A 17,013-nucleotide genomic window follows, 5' to 3' on the forward strand; every position below is an offset into this window, starting at 1 on the left:
AACTGAATGGAAAACAGGAGAAAAAAAAAATCCCTGTTCTCCATCTCCCACCCGCTCCTGTCACAATTCCAGGGTAAGAGCATGTACTGCATGTAGGGATCTTTTATGCTGTTTAGGCAAGGTATGTCTCTTTTTCCTTCTTGAACCACAGGAGTTAACTAGCTTTTCACTTACAGACAAATGCTAGTCATTTGTGTTTATGATGCAAATCACAAGCACCAAAAAATTAACTGCTGCAATTTGATGTTAAATCACATTACTGGGTAAATCATTTTTAAAAGATTTTATATCCACACACACATATACATGCACACATACTTGTGCATCAAATGATAGCTCTTCTTTTTTCTACACACATGGTAATTCATGAAAACTGCTTCAGAAATATTAGAGTATACAAATACGTGTGTATAGAGTATACATACACACACGTATGTAGTTTTAAAAAAACACTGGCAGTGACTACTCCACTTTAAAAATGCATGTATGAATTACCCCATGAAATGTAAGCTGCACTATAAATACAGAAGCACATGTTTCCAATGATAATGGACACCTAAGTCTTGACTATGGAGATCGAATTTTTTTTACAAAAAATGTTTAACCAATAGATGTTATTTATGGAAATTTCTATACCAGATAACACAATATTCCTTTATTTGAAATCACTGATATCTGTTGGACTAAACATAGGTTATTTTCTATGCACTCCTAATAGAATCAGACAAGCAAAGTAGAGTTAAATATTGGTGTTTTTTAAAAGTACTGCATCTTTTAAAACTCAATTACTCAACTTGAGTTTTTATCTATTTTTATCTGTATCTCATGAGGAGAAGACACCAAGTTAAATGAGCACCAGGAAAGTCCTGTCAGTATGAAACATTGTATTTCTAGTTAATTTATTATTATACCATAGCTTATTCTATTCAAATAAGCATCTATTCTTACTTGTATCCTCGAGTGAGAATTAAAACTTTTCAAAGGATAATGCTTCAATATTGGAGACTGGAGTGTACATTAAGGAAAACTTTTTGAAGCCATTACATCATTTTTTTTCCTATGTAAAAACTGAGGACAATTTATATGAATCACTTTTTCTCATGTAAAAAAGGTTATTCAAGTTGTAGTACCCATTTAGCTGACAATCCTGGCCGTCTGGCCTAGCCTTGGGGTGATACTAAGTTTTTGTTAGGGACTGGAAATTATGCTAGTTCCTTTAAAGAAGAAAAACAAATTCAAATTCAATACTGACAGATTTTTGCTTGTAGTTTTACTGTACATTTATTTTTTAAAAAAGAAAACAAAAGCCAGACAAACCCAAGTCGTCAGGCAAATAAACTCAAATCTTTCTGTCATGTCTGATATTATAATCTTCTATGTAAGTTTTTTAATTAAAGTTATTTCTATATACCTTGTTGTCTGATTTGATTAAACACCACCTTATTCATGGCACAAAACTTTCCCAAGCCAAAATAAACACAAACATTAAGAAACAAATTTTTACTTTGTAATCTAGAAAAAAACACAAAGCAAGCTCTATTCCATGCTTACCTGTTAATGTTCTTACTTTTCAAATCTTACTTCTTAAAACTCACAGAAGCCTAAAGAAGTTCATTGACACTGGTCCTGTTATTTCTTGCCATACGCCTACGTATTACATAGCAAGAGTATTTACAATAATGAAGTGGCAGATATATTTGTTGTCATAGTGTAATTTGAGACACAATATTTAGTTTATGGATTAACTCTACGCCTTGTCATCTCTTAGCCTACCTGGTCTTTCATGGATTAATAAAATATGTATCCTTGGGGTCAAAATCCATAGTTCCAGAATTTCCTCAGCCACCTGGTTCCACCACAGGGTAAAGTTAGACTGGAAATAAGACAATGTTAAGTAAAAGAAGCGTTCTTTGCCTAATGCACCTCCCAAGGCCTCCGTTTGTAAAAAGTACACACCAGAAAATCCTATGCCCTACTGGATCCTTTCCGTGCTATCAGCCTGTTGCTGAGCTTTTGTATCTTCACTTTTCAAACGGGGACAAAAGTACCTGTCCTACCATTCACAGGAGTGATTTGTAGATTTAATGAGATTATATCAAAGTACTTTATAACCTACAAATTTATAATGATAGTTTTGTACTGAGCATCCTCATTTCTATCCTACAATTCTAGGAATAGTAGTGGAAGCTTTACATGTATAATAGTATCTCTGTTAATCCTCAGTACAAACCTGCAGTTATTAGTTGCATTCAATGTATAAATCAGCTAACAGAATCTTGAAGAAATTGGTTGATTTGATTTGCTAAGGTCAAATAGTTGGAAAGGGGAAGAGTCAAGATTCATCTCAATTTTACTTCCAAATGGAAGCTTTTCTTTCCTTTCTGCTCAGAACTAACACATTACTTCATGTCCTAAAGAATGGTGACCGTGATTAAGAAAAGGGTGGGGTGGAAGGAAATCTCTGAGAAACCAGCCCCTGCAGCAAATCTAACAAACACCCTCGTAAAAATCTATGCTTGCATTTTAAAACAGATCACCTGAAAATCCCTGGGCTCCATACATTGTTTTTATAGTCTTTATATATCAAATATAAGGTGCAAAGTAAAAAACAGATGCTTTAGAAGCAAGAAGAACATCGTATGCCATCCCAGCCAGATTCACTTAGATTTTTCATAAATTGCATTCTACTCATTATCACGCATACCATGTTTTCCCGAAAATAAGACCTAGCCGAACAATCAGCTCTCATGCGTCTTTTGGAGCAAAAATTATATAATACTGGGCCTTATATAATTGTCCGGCTAGGTCTTATTTTCGGGGAAATACGGTATATACAAATCAATAATGACATGAAACAGGAAAAACAGAAGGACTTCCTTTGCTTTTGGAAAATAGCCGAGAAACAACAGAAAACACTTTTTAGAAATGGAGAAAAAACATTTTTTTCATAGTACCTAATACGCCTTCCTTAGGAATTAAGACACATTTCTGTTTATAACCTGTAAAACAGCCATATTTTTACTCTTTATAAAAATCAAGTTTCCCAGTAAAAATGGTATATTTCACCACATTATCCTTTAAATTCCATCACTAAAAAGTAGTAATACACACCAATTTCTAACCTCTTGGAACATTCTGCACAACAGATGTTAGTCACTGGAATGAATAACTGCTCAGAGAAGCAGCACTGCCTCAATTGTGATAGGATTTGGTAGTCAATATTCTTGTTTTCCAGTAAAAAGATTTCATGAGCAGAAACGTGGGATGCCTTGTGCTTTCATCGATCGAGAGAGCGTTTCTGAGCAGCTTCTGAGCAAACATTTCGTAACAGGTTGATCACAGATCTGGGGTCTTCACTCCTCATAATGGCACTGCCAGACACAATCATGTTAGCGCCTGCCTGCAAGAAGTAAACACTTCTGTTATATCTCCAAGGAAGATGTAGAAAAGCCTAAGAATGCCTGAAACAGAGTTTCTACCCTTGCAACTTGTCAGCACTTTAATTTTACAAGAGTCACTTGGAGGTGAACTGATTTAAGCAATCTGGTTCGATGATGAAAAGTTGAAATGCTTAACAAATGAGGACGTGAAGCTTTTGATAAGTATAAAGCAGAAAAGTGTGGCTTTTATGCAAAAACAAACCAAAAATTGGAAATGCAGATCAGACCGTGATGTTAAATACAAACAGGCCACGTAAACTTTAATCACCCGCAGTGCTCCAGGCAGGGCTGGCACCCACTTAGTGAAGCTCAGGTGCCCCACTAAGCCTGGCTTTGGAAAAACACTCATCCCATCTCCACATGGAGGGTTAGAGGTATCCAGAGATCAGATCTAGAATTTCATCATAAATGGCTCTAGTCAGTTCTTCCAAGGGACAAATAGGTAATTAACACACCTAAGTTCTACAGAATAACATTTCTACCCCCTTATAAGAAGGTGTTTTCTTTTCCTATTTGGAAAAATGACTCACTCAGTCACTGGGACTTAATGATCTTCTAAAGGCACCATGGCATTCAGCACATTCTTTTTCAAAACAGAGCTTTCTTCAGCATTACTGAGATAACCGAACTTACTTATTAATGATTATGTGATTTTAGAACATTCACTCATTGCTCTTTATTTTCCTAGTTCTACATTTGAACAAAAAATACTTTTCCAAGAAAGAAAGGCAATTTAGGAAACATAGGGGAAATCTCTTTGGCCCACAAGACAATGTCCTGGGCAGCTGACAGGAAACTGGTCTGGGTCCCAGTCAAGCAGTCTCACCTCTGCACATTTATGGATGGTCTCAGGACCTACTCCACCATCGACCTCTATGTCCAAAGACGGGAACTGGGTCCTCAACCAATGAACCTAGATATACACGAGGAAATAAGTGACTCCTAAAATGAGTATTGGGGGGCGGGACGACAACCAAATAAACAAAAAAATAGCCGACATCAGCCACTAAAATAGGACTCCAACTGTCTCACACAATAACTTCATATCGATATACAAATTACGACTAGGGAAAACTTCCTTTTTAATATACTGAAACAAATTCAAGTTTTATAAAAGCAAACTCTGTTCTGTTTGGGAAATGGCATTTAATTTGCCATGGCTTTGCAGGGAATATACTTCATTAAACAAGACAGATAAAACCCTCAATATTCAATGGCAACTCCCCAAAGCTCTAAAGGCTACAGAGATAATAATGGTTTTGAAAGAAAAGTTCAAGATTAAGATGCTATTATCTTTCCTAACTTGCAAACCTAAATCTCTTACAGCATTTGTCATAGTGTATACAACGATCTATAGGCACTTCCATCTCCTCACCCTCAGAACAGGAAATGTCTAAATATACAAGTAGTTCAATATAGGCTTATTGAATGAACAAACGCCAATAAGAGCCTCACCCCACAATCAAATACTTCTTTTACCTTGGGCATCATGTCTTCCATGAATTTCTGCCCTCCAAACCCAGGTTCCACTGTCATAACCAATGCCATATCTATCTGATTAGCCCACGGTGCCAAATACTCCACTGTAGTTCCTGGTTTGATGGCAAGGCCAACCTGTGACAGAGATAAATTTGCTAATCACATTAACAATTCTATATTATATTATTGTGGTGTACCTGGTATAGCAGTAATGTCTATTTTTAAAAATGAGAATACATATGTAAATGGAATGCATAAATTGTTCATACTACGTAATTATTTTTTTTAAGTTAACAGGCTATTAAATGTAAATGTTTCTAAAAGGAAGTAATATTCAAAAAAATTATTATACTTAAACAAAAAACAAGTTATATTTAAACTGGCTTCCTAGCTGAAGAACAGCTGCCTTTGTCCGGTCTTATCTACCTATCATTTCCTGTCTTTCACCAAATCTTCTCAACTGAGTGGGAATAGTACAAAACAGTTCTGTCACGCTGGCCTCTCACCTTCATCCCATTCTCCCGAATGTCTTTAATCAAAACCCCTGGGTTCTCAGTAGCCTCGAGATGAAAGGTATACTGATTGGCTCCGGCTACAGCCATTGGCTTTACCCACTGTTCCGGCCTCGACACCATCATGTGCATGTCTAGAAAGAAAAGACACATCTCCTAAATATTACTGAAAGGAAAATCCCGGGCTCATCTTATCGAAGTCTACTGTTTTCTATTTGGTATATAAACTCTTCTGACATCAAAATAATTCTGAAATAGTTACACTTCTATATAGCTCACCTCCTTTTATCCTGAAGATGAGGTTTCAGTTAAACTCATTTACCAAGAAGCATATGTTGCTGCATATGAAAAGTAATGACTAGAAATCAGGAGACCTAGGTCCAGGTCCAGGAAATGCCATTTTATTATAAACTTTAAAAAGTTGTATTATCTATACAGACTTGCTTCCGCGTTTATAAAATAAGAAAGCTAAGTGATTCTCTTCACAAATATTTCACTGAGCACTTACCATACCATTAACTATTCTAGGCCCTAGGGATACAGCAAAAGACAGACGAGAAAAAATCTCTGCTGTCATGGAGATCACATTCTGAGTCGGGGAGACAAACCATAGAAACGTAAGTAAATACAGCACAACTAGGAAGGTAGCTACTGAGGCCAGTGTGGCGGGGGTGGGAAGCCCTGGGGAGAGCAGATGAGGGCAGAGAGGCGTGGGGTGAGCAGAGAGAGTACAGAGCTCTGCAGGCCATTGTGGTTTTATTCCCAGTGAGATAAGGAAAACCCTGCAGGACTTTGAGTGGGGAAGTAACAAGATACGACTTAGAAGGCCATGGCAATAACCCAGGTGAGAAAGGATGATGGCAGCAACTGAGGATGGCGGGAAGTGGTGGGATGCTGGGTACATTCTGAAGGGAGAGCCAACAAGAGTTGCTGTGGGTTAAATGTGGAGGGTGAGAGGAGGCAGGATCCTGCAAGGACTGGGGCCTGAGTAACTAGAACATAACTGCCATTAACTGAGAGGCAGAAAACTGCAGGAGGAGGAACGGATGGAGGGGGAAGAACATGTAAATAGGAGACGGCTGACAAGCATCCTAATCCTAAAGCTTGAATCATATAAATATTAGGCAAAATGGGCATGGACTTAAAGATCTTGACTTCAAACATAATAGCATTTAATGAGAAGGAGAGGGCAGCTTAAAAGAAGCTAAATCAAGAAAAAAACCACTGTGAAGAAAGAAAACAGTAAATACTACTGTGCAGGAGAGATGGTAGTGAGATGTTTTGAGTTCTTGTTTTTGCCAGAGCAAGCATATTTCTGACATAGCTGATCCACATTAAAGAAAAAAATCCTAGTATTCCAGAACTCAAACAAAACTCTGAAACGCAGTAAGCCTTTGAAAGTGTCAGGAAGAATCTATCACCTGACTGATGAAGCCAAGATTAAAGTTTATATTTCTGAACTAACAAAAGCAACAAAAATAGAACATATATTAAAAGATAGGCTCTATTTGGTGTTTATTTTTTTGTATTATAAACAAGGAAAATTCAACGTGATTTAAAATATCCAGTTTACTCATTCCTTAAGTTACCAGACAGCTCTGTCACTCAGTGTCGCAGGCAGTAACCACTAGCAACCTTCACGGAGACTCCAGATTCAGGGAGGCGAGAGTTAAGGAAATTTGCTTGTCATTAACATATTGAGTGAGCAGTTCTCCATTGTTCTATTCTCAAGCTCCCTTCACATTCTTAAAAACTATTGAAGACCCCAAAAAATGTTGATGTGGGATATATGTATATCAATATTAATGTATAAGAAATTCAAATTTAAAAAATTTTAAAGTCCACTAATTTTTAAAAATAATAAGCAATAATAAATCTATTATACGTTAATGTAGGAGTGGCATTATTTTACATTATTGGAAGTCTCTAATGTCGGACTTAATAGAAGACATCTGTACTCACATCTGCTCTGCATTCGATCTATTCCAATACATTCTATATGAAGAAAAGTACATAAAAAGGGCAGAGTACATTAATATTACAGTCTTTCCAGACAAGTGTGGATATCCTTCTATTTCTACACCAAAACTCAACAAGTGGTACTTTTATAAAAGTTAATTCAATGTGGAATCTGTAAACCATATTAGTGTACCTTTTGTACTTTGTTACACTAAAACCTATTGGTCCATCTTGCTTTGAATGCATCTTTTAAGTATTGGATCAAAGAATTATAGATCTAAATAGTGACACATTTCATTATATATAAAAAAAAATATCACGTTATGTCACTACAGATCTTATCAGAAAAGCTCTACATACCAGGAATCTGTCAAGCTCACAGCAGCAGATACAAGTTTTCCAAAAGTCTGTAATTTTCACTTGCAAGCTAACTTTACCAGTGGCAACAAAAACTAGTAAGGCATTTTCCTTGAAGTAACAGGCTTAACTTTAAAGAAAATGTCAGTAAAATACCCAAGTCTGATAACCATAGTTCATCTGTCAGTTAGTCTTTCAAGTGAAAATGGTGTTCATTAAAAAAAGCAGCTGATTCATTTCACAACTCAAACAACGGCGCAAGTGGTTTTCCTTGAGAAAACCATCATCCTCCAGTATGCAGAAGAAGTGCTTTATATGGACTTCCCACTGTCACTCAAAATATTAAAAAGACATGCATTCAATGATCATGATTTACTAAAATCAATAATTTGCACTGCGTCATCAAGGATCCTACTAGGAACACATCATGAAGAAGAATGTAATGACTACTCGTGCTGTTAAGACCACTGCTCTGATTCGGGCTGAGGCACCAGCAGACTCACTCACCAGGGCTTATGCATCCTCAGCGCACATACGGCAAATAATATAAAAATAGTTTTGACCTCATGGACCATCTGAAAGGGATTCCCATGGGTCTTCACACCACACTCGAAGGCCAATGATGGAGAGAACTTTCCCCTCCCACTTTATTTCTTAGATGGTTATTTCTACTCAATACTGAGATTAAACAGTTAAGAATTTCAGCAATTATACATACGTGTGATTTAGTTCCTAGAATATATTCATGTATCAATTATCCAACAACCAGGATCCAGGAATTAAACAAACGAATGTTTCTTAATATAAAAGACAAAGGTCACAAAACCCAAACAATAAAGGACACGGAGTCCATTCATCCTTATTTTAGACCCACTCTTAGAAAGATTGATCAGAAAGATTACTAGCAAAAAACAGACTAAAAACAGCAAGGAAAAGCAGATTGTGTGTGGTGGTGGCAGCAGGGTTGGTAAGAGTGAGAAGTAATACTAGGAGACCAAATAAAAGGGAGAGAAAAAGGAAAAAAAAAATTAAATCCACACGAAGCCATAAGTAGAAGATTCTGTGGCCACTGTACAGTGGGGCAAACAATGCTACTTATTTCATTTCATCCACCTGTTAGTCATAACACATTTAGATTGAAAAATTCATTTTCCAAAATGTAGTACAAAATTAAGTTTAGATAATTAGAGGATTATTCCGTTATCTGGAAATTTCAAAATGGTGAACACGTTGGTAGAACATTGTTTCCCTTGTGCCACATAAATGAGGCGATAATGTACACGTTTCTGGTGTGCTCAAAGTGGATGGGTACTATAGAGAAGCACTGCCCAACAGGCCTTCCTTCGCTAAGGGCATGCTCACAGCGGCACTGGATAGTGCATCAGTCACTAGGCACATGTGGCTGTTGAGAACTTGCAATATGGTTAATGCCACTGAGAAACTCATGTACAAGAGATCTGGCAAGTGAGGCACTGCTAACTTAGTTTGAAAGAGCAACAGGTAGACTCAACTCACGTTCCATGAGAAGTAATTTCTAGGTTACTGTGTGATCTTAAAAATCTTAATTCACATTATCTTATGACATTCAAGTGGGAACATCTACAGGCCCCTCTTACAGAAAGCTCCAATTTGCATAAAATAACTGGCTTCACTGGCAGACCATAAATCAATCAATTAATTAATTCACTTAACTATTACACTGAGCCCCAATCTTGTGTCTATGCTTAGCTCTAGGAAAACCACAATAAACAAAGTGGATGAAATTCCTGCTCTCAAGGAGTTTAGTGTGTTTCCCCAAAAATAAGACCTAGCCAGACGATCAGCTCTAATGCGTCTTTTGGAGCAAAAATTAATGTAAGACCAGCATTCTGTTCTGTTCTGTTCTCAGTCTTACAGTAAAATAAGACCGGGTCTTACATTAATTTTTGCTCCAAAAGACACATTAGAGCTGATCGTCCGGCTAGGTCTTATTTTCAGGGAAACACAGTACATAGTCTGATAAAAATAACCTCAGATTGAAGGAAGTTCTAAGAAGAAAATCCAGGTGATTGATATGGGAACTGCATAAGGGTTAATTTACAATAGGTGCTTAATTTAAGAAAGGCCTGAGGAAATGACAAATGACCTGAGGCCAAAAGATGAGACAGAGCCAGCCAGCCAAGTGAAGTTTTCCAGGCAAAGAGATTAGCAAAAGTGCCAAGGCCCCAAGATAGGAGAGTTGGCTTAGTACAGGCAGCCAATGAAGCCCCAACAGAGAGAGGGGGTAAAAGAGTTCTAGATGAAACGGAAGTTGAGAAATCACCACCTACTTTTCCTTTAGTTAAGCAACACATCCAGCTTCAGATGGCGTAACACCCACTTACCAAAGAAAGGGTCCTGGCCTAGCTGCTTTCGGAGGCTTTCTACCACAGGGTGACCAAAGGTGATGTTGGGAACAAAATGCCTACAAGACAAACAAAATCTTACTCTGAAAATGTTTTCAATTCAGTTTCTGTATTTTTCTCAATATGTATTCTTGATGGGGGTAGAGGAGTCTGTAATTGTACTATTTCTCAATTAATATTTAACATCAGCATCAAATGATACTAAAAATATCTGGGTAATTTTGGCTTTACAAAGAAGTATCTCCTTGATATTTGAACAAATCATAATAATGTCATATGATTTAACTCTAAGTCATAAACCCCGACAGGTAGAAATGTAAAGATGACAAAATCAAAACCCCAGAAGTTATATGACTTGCCCAAGTCACATACTAGTTAGGAAGTTCTGAACTCTAATATGGGTCTTTCCAACTCTAATTTGTCACAGGCTGCCTGTGGCTACATCTAATCCACTTCTATCACAGGGCACTAAATGACAGTTTATTAAAACTTTCTTAAAGATCATCAATAAAGAAACTTAACGTATTAAAAACCAACATTTACTGAGGGTTTACAACATGCTAGGTATTGTACCTCTCACTTCATTTCATTTTCACAGCAGCCTTAGGAAGTAGATGTATTATTATATGAAGAGCATAGGATAAATAACTTCAAGTCAACCAGTTAATTATTTGTGGGGGCAGGATTCCAATTAAGTCTTCAGGTATGAGACCCAAAGTACTTAACTGCTATCCTACTCCAGTTAGTCGCTGTGTTCTATCAAGTACCATACTGGGTACTTCAGAGCACTGTATTTTATAAATATGCGCAAGTCCTTGGTTAGCCCAGGAAAGTTTACAGTCTCCTTGGTACGAGATGCCTAATGACTCAGCAGACTCCATGACCTTCTGTCATAGTATAGTTGTTGGTAGGAAGCCAATGTAGCCCAGGACATTTCCCAACTCCCTTTGTATCCAGCTGGCCCATGTGACTACCACCCTCACCAATGGACTGTGACTTTATGTGATGTGTGTCACTGCAAAGCCCAGGAGGTTAAGTAGTATTTCTTTTCTGCTCTTACTTTACCCTTCTACCAAGGAAGAAGTCCTTAAGGAGTGGCAGGGCCACAGGACAGAAAGACTATGCCCCTGAATTTCTGCAAGAAAGGACTTTCTCACTGAATTATTACATGAATCAGAAATAAACTTTATAATGTTAAGCCACTGAAATCTGGGCTTTATTTGTTAAAGTAATAGTTATAGGTATACCCTACATGAGGATTGCAAGAAAAGCTAAACAATAACACACAGACAAATATGAGGTAAAATGGTTCCAGAGGATAGTATAGTACTTTTTAAAAGTGGGGGGAAGATCATGAGATTTACAGAACAAAGAGAATTTGTGAAGGTGGGAAAAGAAATGAAGCAAAGGCAGAAATAGGCAAGTTATGTGCAAAGAAAGGGGAAGATGGCGTTGACTAGCAAGGCCTGTGAAAAAAGGCAGGCAGCAGACTTTATCAGTCAGGGTATCAAATGCCAAGCTCAGTGGTTGGACTTTATCCTGTGGTAAATATGAAGTGAGGTTTTAAAGCAAGAAGCAAATAAAAAATTAGACATACAAAGTAAAGTAGGAAGATGGACTGGCCAGTAAATTGGAAGAAGGGAGGTAAGAGGTGTTAGCAAATGGCAAGGAACAGAAAGTATGGAAACAAGGACAGGTAAAAGCGATGGGATGTGTAAACTGATGAGACGTAGGGGGTGGAAGAGAGACAATAAACCATGGTTAAGATTTCAACCTTAGATGACAGGCAGAATGAGCATTAATAAAAAAATAAAACTTATATGGACCAGGCACCATTCTAAACACTTCCCATGTTAACTCATTAAAACCTCACAACTCTATGAGGTAGGAACTACATTATCTGTATTTCACAGATGAGAAAAAGAGGTCCAAGGACACACAACCAGGCAGTGCTGGAGGAGGCATTAAAGCAGGCGTGTCCAAACTTTTTCCAACGTTTTTCACCAAGGGCCATATGCGGTAAAATGCACAAACAGCCGGGCCACTCACTCGAGGTGAAGTACGTATTGCCTCACCTGGTTTATTTAAGTAAACTAAATATATTTTTGGAATTTGCTGCGGGCCAATTAACAATGGATTGCGGGCCGCAGTTGGCCCGGGGGCCCAGTTTGGACACCCCTGCATTAAAGGCAGGCAACCCGGCTCCAAAGTCCAGGCTCTTTACTATACTCACCTGCCTCTCCACCAACAAATTAACAACGGACAGAAAAATAAAGTCCAGGTGAGGAGGAGACTTGAGAGGGAGGTCAGGATTCAGGACACATCTGAGGACTGGTACGGTGGATGCGTACAGGCACTTTCACACACGAGCACGTCGGTCCTCGGAGGTTGGGTTTTCAGTATGTAGGGAATCAATCACTCTACCTACCATTCACCTAAGAACTACTGCTAGGGTTATAGATAAGAGGCTTATTGTGTTTACTTACAACTTGGACGTAAGGGTCAGAGAAGCAGGCAGGGAGGCTTACTGAATATTATACAACTCTGGAATTGAAAGATTTGTGGTTTGTTCACTGTTCTTTCCATTGCTGTGTGGCCTTAGAAGTACAGGCATACCTTGTTCTATTGTGCTTAGCTTTACTGAGCTTCACAAGTGTTGTGTATTTTCCAAAGTAAAGGCAAGACCCTCCATCAGCAAAAAGATGATGACTCGCTTTATTCTGACACTCTTTTACGGTGGTCTGCGACAGAACCCACATCTCCAAGGTATGCCTGTACTTTTTTTCTCTCAGATTTAGGTTTCATTTATCATGAAAATAAAAAAACCACATCTCGAGAAAACAACAAATGCACTTTTACTTCACTGGGAAACAGAAGCAGATTGTATAAAACTACTGACCCCAAATTATAAAATGAATAGCGCTACTAAAGATCAGTTCAGTGCACTTGTTCACCAAGTACATTGGGAGAACAAAAATGCACCAGTATCCTCAGTAGAAATCAAAGGATTTTAACTAAGTCATAATAAAGAGAGGCTACAAACCCAAGCATGAAGTCAGGTTGACCCCAAATTTGCCTGACTACAGTAACCATGGGAGCACCTGCAACAAAAGGATTTACAGGCTCTATTCCAAGCCCACTGACACCAAAGAGGACCTGGGAAATTCTTAACAAGTGCCCAAGACTTCTTATCAGACCAGCTTGGAAAACACCAAATTATTTCACTTTAATGAAGAGAGAAATTTCATCAGGAAGTCTGCTTCATTATCACATTACTCTGTCTTTTTTTCCTTGAGGATACTTTGGGGAGTAAAATCTGCAAAATATAAATGCAATAAAAGTGTCCGTTTTTCCCAGAGCACTGACTGAAAATAAACTATCATTATTTATAAGATAGAAACACATTATTTTATCTCTCATCATGTTCCATCATCAATCATAAGCTTTGTTTATAATTGTCATGCAATCTAGTTCAGACCGATCAGACAAAGATGGTTAAAGGGAGGTCTAACTTTGATATAAAACGTCACGATTGTAACCAGAAAACACTTTCTCTGAATTAGGAATCACAAACTCATATGCCTACAAGGGTTGGCAGGTAACATTAAGGAGCAAAACAGGGCAGATGGGACAGGAAACAAATGAATATCTGGCTGGGCTAATGGTGGCTGCCATTCAACTCCAGGCTAGTGTGACCTTCTGAGACTGTGGACCCAGTACTGGCAAATCTTTGGATATTTTTCAAGTTGAAAATCTAGTACTAATGTGAAATCTCCCAAATTTTAAATCCTGGTAACTAATTTGGAAACTGCTTATTTGCTGTGTTCCCACACTCAGGACCAACACATTTCCAGTCACTGTGGAGTCATGACACATTGACATGCTTCCCAATTTTCTTTTCCACTTGGCCTTTATTTCAAATATCTAACCATACTAGTACCCCCGGCCCCCACAGTGTGCCTAGAATTTGTTCCTGACTTTCCTGATGAAGTCATGCAGTTTTAATCAGGAGAGAAATGGGAGTCTCATAGGAGACCAGAAAACAAGCACATCCAAACTCAGTGTAGTGTTGGAGATTTTTAAAGGGGACCAGGAAACAGAGAAGCATGGAGGCAGTACCCAGAGGGAAGGTAAACAGTGGGTGGCCACCTTGGGAAAGGGCGTCCACACTCCCACTTTCATATCCCTGGCCTGAGAGCTCAGCCTGGCTCTACCTCTTCTGGTGGGACATTCAGGAAGGGAATGAACCTCCCTCAACTGGTTTCCTCCTTTGCAAAAGGGGACTAAAGATAGCTCTTGGCTCAAAAAGCTGTGAAGCTTAAAAGGTGTATGCAGAATTCAGGTTTTTTTTTTCAAACCAGGATGTTTCTTGGCAGAGGAGGAGTCAATAAAAAAACAAACACTTTTATCTTAAGCTCAGGGTTATGATAAAGACTTTCATTCATTCAACCAACTGTAACTAAGCTTGTCTTGGTGCTTTACCTGCAAAGAATAGAATTGAGCCAGAGAAACAGACCTGTTTTCAGGGAGCTTACAGTGTAGTAGGAGAGCTGTGAAATAAATAGAAGTGTATAAATTATTAGCGCTCTTTGAGGACAGAGTGGCTTAGGTATTCTCTGTAAGACCAGTACCCACAGAAGACAATGTCTGAGACAACACAGCCGTCGCGTGCTTCCAATCCTAGCTCCACCATTTCCTAGCTATGACACCACTGACAGTGACTCAATCTCTTTGTATCTGATTCCTCACTGTCAAATGCCAATGCTAACAACAGCACCAACCTCTTAAGGCTGTGTGAGTCAGTTCACAAAAGGCATAGAACAGAAATAGTTAAGTGCTCATAAATACTAGCTACTATTGGTATCATTAATATTCCTGATTTTGGTCAACTGAAACAAATTATTTTCTCCATTCACCCCGTTACTCAAATATGGTACAAGACTTATTTAAAACCAAATTGCTTTCTGCATCAAATAGACTACATACATATACATGTAGCCTGTTCTATTCTGAAACCCTTAGGTGTCTTAGACACAAAATTCTGCATCTCATTTTGTGTCTTAGACACAAAAATGTAGCTACCCATCTCTGAGGTACACATTCCATTTAAATAATATTATCCGTGAAAGTTCAGGGTTTTCAAGCAAAGGTATCAAAAGCACATAAGTAGAACTACATGATGACGAACTAAAAATTAAGCTTTTGTAAGAGATAACATTTACCGACCTTCTTACATACTTAGCGTAAAATTCTCATAGTACTCTACTCTTAAAAAAAAAAAAAATCAAGGTTTTGCCATTAACAGTTAGGCATACCAGGTAAGGTAATGTGTGGAATGCAGAAAAAGAATCAACAGACTGAACCAGACAGAACAAATGAAGAAGACAAAACTCTTACAAGAGGAATGACATGAAAAAGGAAGAACTGACATGTTTTGTAAACAAACGATTTGCAAATTTGCATGAGGGCACAGAGACGTTTTACTTATTTAACATAAATTTATTTTTCTATCCTAACCCAAGGTAATGGTGGTTATGACTTTATGGCCAGTTATCAGTGAGGCTAAGAGAAAGAACTACAGGTAGTTGGCAAACCCAAGAAGATCCAAGTTGTAACTGTCACAAGGTTGAGTAATCTTGAGATTCTTACTGCCTTCTCTAGGTTTGTTTCCTCATTTTATAACCAAATTAAGAAACTAGCATCATCTTGGTTCCAAACAATATTATGTGCTATAACTACAGTGCTTAAAAATTACTTACAAAAAACTGACCTCCCTGAAGAGCAGGGTGCCTGAAGAGAAAATAGACAGGAAAATCAAAATTCGAACAATGATACAACTAACAATTACAAAGAATTTACTATATGCCAGGCACTGTAAACTTTACATGTACTGCCCAAGCGGTAATTCTATTACTACTCGCATTTTTCACATAATGAAACTGAAACTCAATGAGGTTAAGTGGCTAGTACCAGGTGATCCCAGCAGGTGGCACAACTCAGGCAATCTCACTGCAGGTGCCGAACTCCATCGTTACACAAGGCTGTCTCCCCGGCTTTACCACTCACTGCCTATATGAACTTGGGCAAGTCATGCCTATCCCCTTCGGCCTCAGTTTCTCTAACTGAAAACGAGACACGTGTCCTAGAGATTTAAGATCGTTTCCGCATCCTAAGTGCTAGACCACACGTTACGCGGGGGGGAGGGGAGGAGATTGAGATTTGGGACGCATTCATAGCCCAGGATACCACCTCAGCTCCGCTCTAAGCCAGGCCTCCAGGGCTTTCACCCCAGTCCCGTTCTTATAACCGCGTTCAGAGTGAGGCGCTCCGCGGTAGAGGGACGCCGTGCACCCAACAGGCACTCAATATAGGTGCGCCCACCCCGCCCCGTGCAGCAACCCTGACCCGAGCCCCGCAGAGTTACCCGTCCATTACATCCAGGTGCAGATAGTCGGCCCCAGAGTCCAGCATTCGGAGGCACTCGGCCCCTAAATTGGCCAGGTCGCTGTTGAGGATGGAAGGGCCAATCTTGCAGCCAGACGCCATAGTGCTAGTTCCCAAGAGCAAGTTATCCCACGAGTCCCCGGGCAAGACCAAGGCGTCTCCCCGATTGGTCACGCAGTGTTGCCCGCCTCTTCCCTGCTAGAGTCTTCCGGAAGCAGCTCTGCGAGGAGGAGGAAGTCCCGCCTTCCCCTCGGGGGAGGGATTGGTAGCCTGAAGGCATAGGGGCGTGGCCTCGATTAAAGGTCCCTTCCGCCTTCCTCTAACCTTCGCTTTTAAAAACAGGTTATTGGAACAGCCCTTTCTGAACTCAAGGAGTTCCCTTAATCTTTTCCCACCGTACATCCTCTATAATTCCTTTTGCTCGGCTCTTGCCCTCGC

At 39.0% G+C, this 17,013-nt stretch overlaps 2 protein-coding genes across 7 annotated transcripts in view; one reads left to right on the plus strand and one right to left on the minus strand.

Moving 5' to 3' along the window:
- KANSL1L (KAT8 regulatory NSL complex subunit 1 like) overlaps nucleotides 1–2,825 on the plus strand; it is an 84,434-nt gene extending 81,609 nt beyond the window's left edge. Inside the window, 1 exon segment of the mRNA XM_033113088.1 lies at nucleotides 2–2,825. Within this exon segment, the coding sequence (XP_032968979.1) occupies nucleotides 2–77 (76 nt within the window). The 3' untranslated portion in view covers nucleotides 78–2,825.
- RPE (ribulose-5-phosphate-3-epimerase) lies at nucleotides 2,826–16,769 on the minus strand. Of its 6 annotated transcripts, none has more exons than XM_033113090.1 (7): nucleotides 16,567–16,762; nucleotides 15,902–15,921; nucleotides 10,111–10,190; nucleotides 5,426–5,565; nucleotides 4,920–5,054; nucleotides 4,267–4,353; nucleotides 2,826–3,400 (listed from the first exon to the last, which is right to left on the minus strand). In XM_033113090.1, the coding sequence occupies exons 1-7, from the start codon at nucleotides 16,675–16,677 to the stop codon at nucleotides 3,278–3,280; spliced, it is 696 nt and encodes a 231-aa protein (XP_032968981.1). In that variant the 5' UTR covers nucleotides 16,678–16,762; the 3' UTR covers nucleotides 2,826–3,277. The 6 variants fall into 6 exon arrangements, with proteins under 6 accessions (XP_032968981.1, XP_032968986.1, XP_032968984.1 ...); XM_033113095.1 differs by having other exon boundaries at nucleotides 2,829–3,400; nucleotides 15,891–15,921; nucleotides 16,567–16,676; XM_033113093.1 differs by having other exon boundaries at nucleotides 2,829–3,400; nucleotides 15,891–15,921; nucleotides 16,556–16,675.
- Between the last annotated feature and the right edge of the window lie 244 nt (nucleotides 16,770–17,013).

The sequence above is a fragment of the Rhinolophus ferrumequinum genome, chromosome 8 (assembly GCF_004115265.2).
Source record: "Rhinolophus ferrumequinum isolate MPI-CBG mRhiFer1 chromosome 8, mRhiFer1_v1.p, whole genome shotgun sequence".
Classification (NCBI taxonomy): domain Eukaryota; kingdom Metazoa; phylum Chordata; class Mammalia; order Chiroptera; family Rhinolophidae; genus Rhinolophus; species Rhinolophus ferrumequinum.

What these genes read in the sequence shown, in the direction of transcription:
- RPE (XM_033113090.1), bottom strand. Translation starts at nt 16,677, where the DNA reads ATGGCGTCTGGCTGCAAGATTGGCCCTTCCATCCTCAACAGCGACCTG. An exon ending in GCACCCTGCTCTTCAGGGAG is followed by an intron (nt 10,191 to 15,901) that starts GTCAGTTTTTTG and finishes TTTGTCTTGTAG; the next exon opens with GCATTTTGTTCCCAACATCA. An exon ending in AGGCCAGGACCCTTTCTTTG is followed by an intron (nt 5,566 to 10,110) that starts GTAAGTGGGTGT and finishes TTTTCTTTCTAG; the next exon opens with ACATGCACATGATGGTGTCG.